Consider the following 4,154-nt stretch of genomic DNA (forward strand, 5'->3'; position numbering starts at 1 on the left):
AAATTATTTATAGATTTACTAATTTTCAAATTAAATTTGCATTTCATGTCTCATAATAGAAAATAAAATACCATATACAAAAAATACAATTCATTGCACAAAAGTTAATGTCATACAAAATACAAAATAAAATACAATAAATAAGAAAGATAATTCATTACATTAAAATGTCAAATACAAATAATCATCACTAACTATATAACCTAATACTACATTGCTATTAAGGGACATCATCATAACTCACTGAAGGTCTTGGAACAATGTTCTCATCATCAACTCTTACACCAACCTTGCTTTTGTAGATGACTTTCACACAATCAATATTGAAATAGATGCTGCCTGGGCCACCATAGATGCAGCCCGAACTTACCGAGCTCAAACTTCCCTGACCAAAACCCAAAACCAAACAAACACCATATCATACACAATATTTAAATCAAAAATAAAAATGTAACGAATAGAACCTTGAAAATCATAAAACAAAAACTTAAAATCTACATGAATTAACCTTACTATATAAGTGCTCCAACCTTGTATGGGCCCAATTCGTTGAGAATGAGGAAGAAATATTGGGTGATTTATAGAAAAAGATGGAACCTGAGATAATTTCTTGAAAGATTCATTCATTTATCTCCTTCGATAACTCTATGTATGTCTTGAAACAATCAAATCAAATCAAATGTTTCTGAGTCGGATTAAAATTTTAAAGATTATTAAACATACCCAGTTGCTAGGAATAACCAACCAACATAAGAATTTAAAAGAGACAAATAATAAGCAAGAGGACTTTAATTAAATAAAGTACATTATTACCTGCAATTTTGCTTTCTCAAGCACAACTTTTCATAATTCAAATTCGTACTTTAACATGACAATAAAACTCAAGGAATAATCAACTGAAGAAATCATAATCATACTTACTGCATAAGAAACACAATTTTTCATTTGAATCCAACCCTGGACCTCCCCTCCTTCTTCTTCTTCCATGTTTGTACAATGCTACTGCAACAAAAAGTCAAAACTATATTAAAAAAATTAATTGCAAGCTAAATATTGAAAAAAAAAACTCAGTGCCAGTTAGTTTTCTTGGCAGCTGAAACTTACAGGGGCATAATGGTAATTTTCTACCCCAATTAGAAGTGATTGTAAAAAACAAAACTCTCGATGCCAGTTAGTTTGAAACTTGCAAGGGCAAAATGGTAATCTTTTTTCCTGCCTACTAAGAAACATATTTACAATTTAAGCCTAGCCTAGCCCTTTTCATACAGATGATAAGAAATGACATGTGACCTTTTTTATTCAGCTTTCATGGCCTAGTGTCCATACGGGAGGAGTGTCTAAAAATGATCAGTCAGGTGGACAAAAGGGCCCTGAGGTTGCTTCATCCGGTTGGGGTCCTCTGTAATTATAAAAATAAAAGTAAATAGTATTAACTGCAGGGAACAACAAGCGACATACTTTATTATCACTACCAAGTACCAATATTGGCAATGTATTTTTAAGATGGCTCACTTTAGATATAAACTATTCAACGGTTTATTTTCAAGAAGTGCTTTAGCAAGACCTGAGAATCCATGTAAACAATGCCAATTAAAAAGTAAGAAATATTTTATTAGTTTTTTTATAAAATAAGATGAAAAAGAAAAAAATTACAGAATAATCAATCAAATTGTTGTTGAGTTCAATTGTCCTCAAGGTTGAGTTCTTCTTTAGCAACTCAGCAATGGCCTTTGCTCCCTGCAACATGGAAATACATCAGAGTCTTTCACACAACAATTCACATGTTGAAATTTTTTTTAAAAAATAATAACAATAAATAAAAAGCTAACCTCATCACCTATATTAGTACTATTTAGCTGGAGCTTCTGAATACCACTATTATCCACCAGTATATCACATAAAACCTGCATATAAAAGCACATATATTATTCGGTAATTATAAACATCTAAAACATGAAATATTAAACAATTAATGGTACAAATTAAAACCCAAGAATTAGTTTACCTTAGCTCCTTCATCCCCAATATTGTTTCTTGATAAGTTAAGAACCTTTAGAGAAATGTTTGATTGTAAAATACCATCAAAAGCTTTAATTCCTTCAACAGTTATTCCATTAGCAGCAAAATTTACTTCTTCAGCAACCTGGAAAAGGAAAAAGCAATGGTGCATTAAGAATACAGATCCAAATCGATAAAAAGTCATGACTTAATCGGGAAAGCCTCATTTACTTGATTTTCTATTCAGGTAATTCAATCTGGATTAAGTAAAAAAGAAACAACCATATATAGCCTATCTAACTAAGTCTTGTCCCCTTAGTCCATTGAGTGAAAAGGTACATCACCTAGTCAAATGTCAAATGTCAATGACAATAATATTGTACAGGGCACATATGTAAATTTAACTTTGAAAATTGCCTATAAAACCAAAAACTGCAACTAATATGGGGCTTACATGTGTCTACAGTCTACAATTTATATGCAGCTAGTTGTCAAAACATAAGTCCCTATAAACAGCCATACATATATTTTGGTTCAATATGACAAGTTTTGGATGATGATTTACTTCCGTAGTTTACCCAAAGATCATATAAATCTTGATTACAACTCACAAGTTACAACACTTTCACAAGCTACACATGTGCTAATGAATTCCACTCTTAATAAAAGATCCTTGTATAAGAAGCTATGAGATGAATTATGCAGGATAAAAGTAAACATAATCATTGAAATAGCCAAACCTGGTTATAAGCTAAGCTCTTTAAAAGGAAGAATAGTCCTTCATCTCCAAAGTTACGACCTGCAAAAGATACATGATTTGAATAGTGGTGCTTTACAAGTAGTGTATAAGAAAATGTATGGAAAATAGCTTCATTCTTGGCATCTTATACGGTGTTATTTTGTTAGTACCTGACATGTCAACAATGTTGAATGACCTAAGTTCTTTGGAGAAATCTTTGAGTCGATGTTTGGATTCCCTTTTGATCTTTGCACCAAAATTTGGTAACAAGTTTGTCCCAGTAGCAAAGGACCATTTTACTTCTTCAGTCGGTTTTTTCTCTTGTACATGAGCTTTTGATTTCTTAGGCATCATCAGTTTCTCCACCAATTTCCACATAACTGTCAGCTGATTTAGCAAATAAAAACAAAAACAGACGGAGAAGAAGAGAACAGTCTTCGTACCTGATTTAGGAAATAAAATAATCTTTAAAAATTGAATGTAAGAGAAAGAAATCGAGGGCACATACATGAAGAAGAAGATAACAACCTTCGAACCTGATGCCTCCTCTGTTTTTGTTTTCCGCATTCGGATGCTTCCGATCGTACCTTGAACCTCTGACTTTCGATCCCAAATTTGACTTGCAACCTTCGATTTCTGATGGTTCTAGAGTTTTTATACAAATGGTGGTGTTATTAACCAATGATGTTGGTGCGAAAGAGGGGTGGTGATCTTGTGGTATGTTGTGTCGGTGGTATATTGGGGCTTTATTGGAGACGATGGTGAACCAAAGAGAAGACGAAGGGTGGTGGCTGGTTGTCGAGCAGTAGGGGGTAGAGAGAGAGAGAGTAAATCAGGAGAAGTTAAGCTTAAAATAAAATAAAACCCTAGCACGTCCTAGATCGAAGGAAGATGAAGATGGCTTAGGGTTTGCACAGAGAATAGAGGGAGAGAATGGAAGGAGATCAAGAGGATAGAGTGGAGAAGCGGGCACTTAAAATTTTTAGAATTTTAGAGATTTTTCATTTTCCCCCCTTAAAAACGTGCGTCTAAGTAAAAAATTATAAAGCGACATTTCTAGACGACACACATTTAACATAAGCGCCCTCCGTGTTTGTGATTTTTTTTGTTGGACATTAATTTTAGGGCACGCACAAATGTGTGCCCTCTATCCTTCAAATTTTGCACATCTGACATTATTTTTTAGGGCACGCACGAATGTGCGTCCTCTATCAGCGTGTGTCATTGTTTGCGCATCATTAAAGGGCTATTTTCTAGTAGTGAAAAGTCATTTTTAACGCTTATTATCTCTAAATAGACTAGCCTGAATCTGCGAGCGTTACAATTATTTCCCCCTTAGGATGATTATGTCCCGGAATCATCAACAAAACAGGGTTTGTATAATGACTCCACATGTTATCTTTTCATCCTACGTAAT

The 4,154-nt window shown here is 33.6% G+C and overlaps 1 protein-coding gene across 1 annotated transcript; it reads right to left on the reverse strand.

Moving 5' to 3' along the window:
• Window positions 1-220: 220 nt before the first annotated feature.
• On the reverse strand, window positions 221-2,203 carry LOC145098984 (uncharacterized). The gene is made up of 5 exons (XM_079036576.1): window positions 2,006-2,203; window positions 1,830-1,904; window positions 1,654-1,737; window positions 922-999; window positions 221-385 (listed from the first exon to the last, which is right to left on the reverse strand). Exons 1-5 carry the CDS (start codon window positions 2,201-2,203, stop codon window positions 221-223), a joined length of 600 nt encoding a protein of 199 aa, XP_078892702.1.
• Between the last annotated feature and the right edge of the window lie 1,951 nt (window positions 2,204-4,154).

Source organism: Lactuca serriola, chromosome 4 (genome assembly GCF_051521515.1).
Source record: "Lactuca serriola cultivar US96UC23 chromosome 4, Lser_US96UC23_V15, whole genome shotgun sequence".
Lineage (NCBI taxonomy): Eukaryota > Viridiplantae > Streptophyta > Magnoliopsida > Asterales > Asteraceae > Lactuca > Lactuca serriola.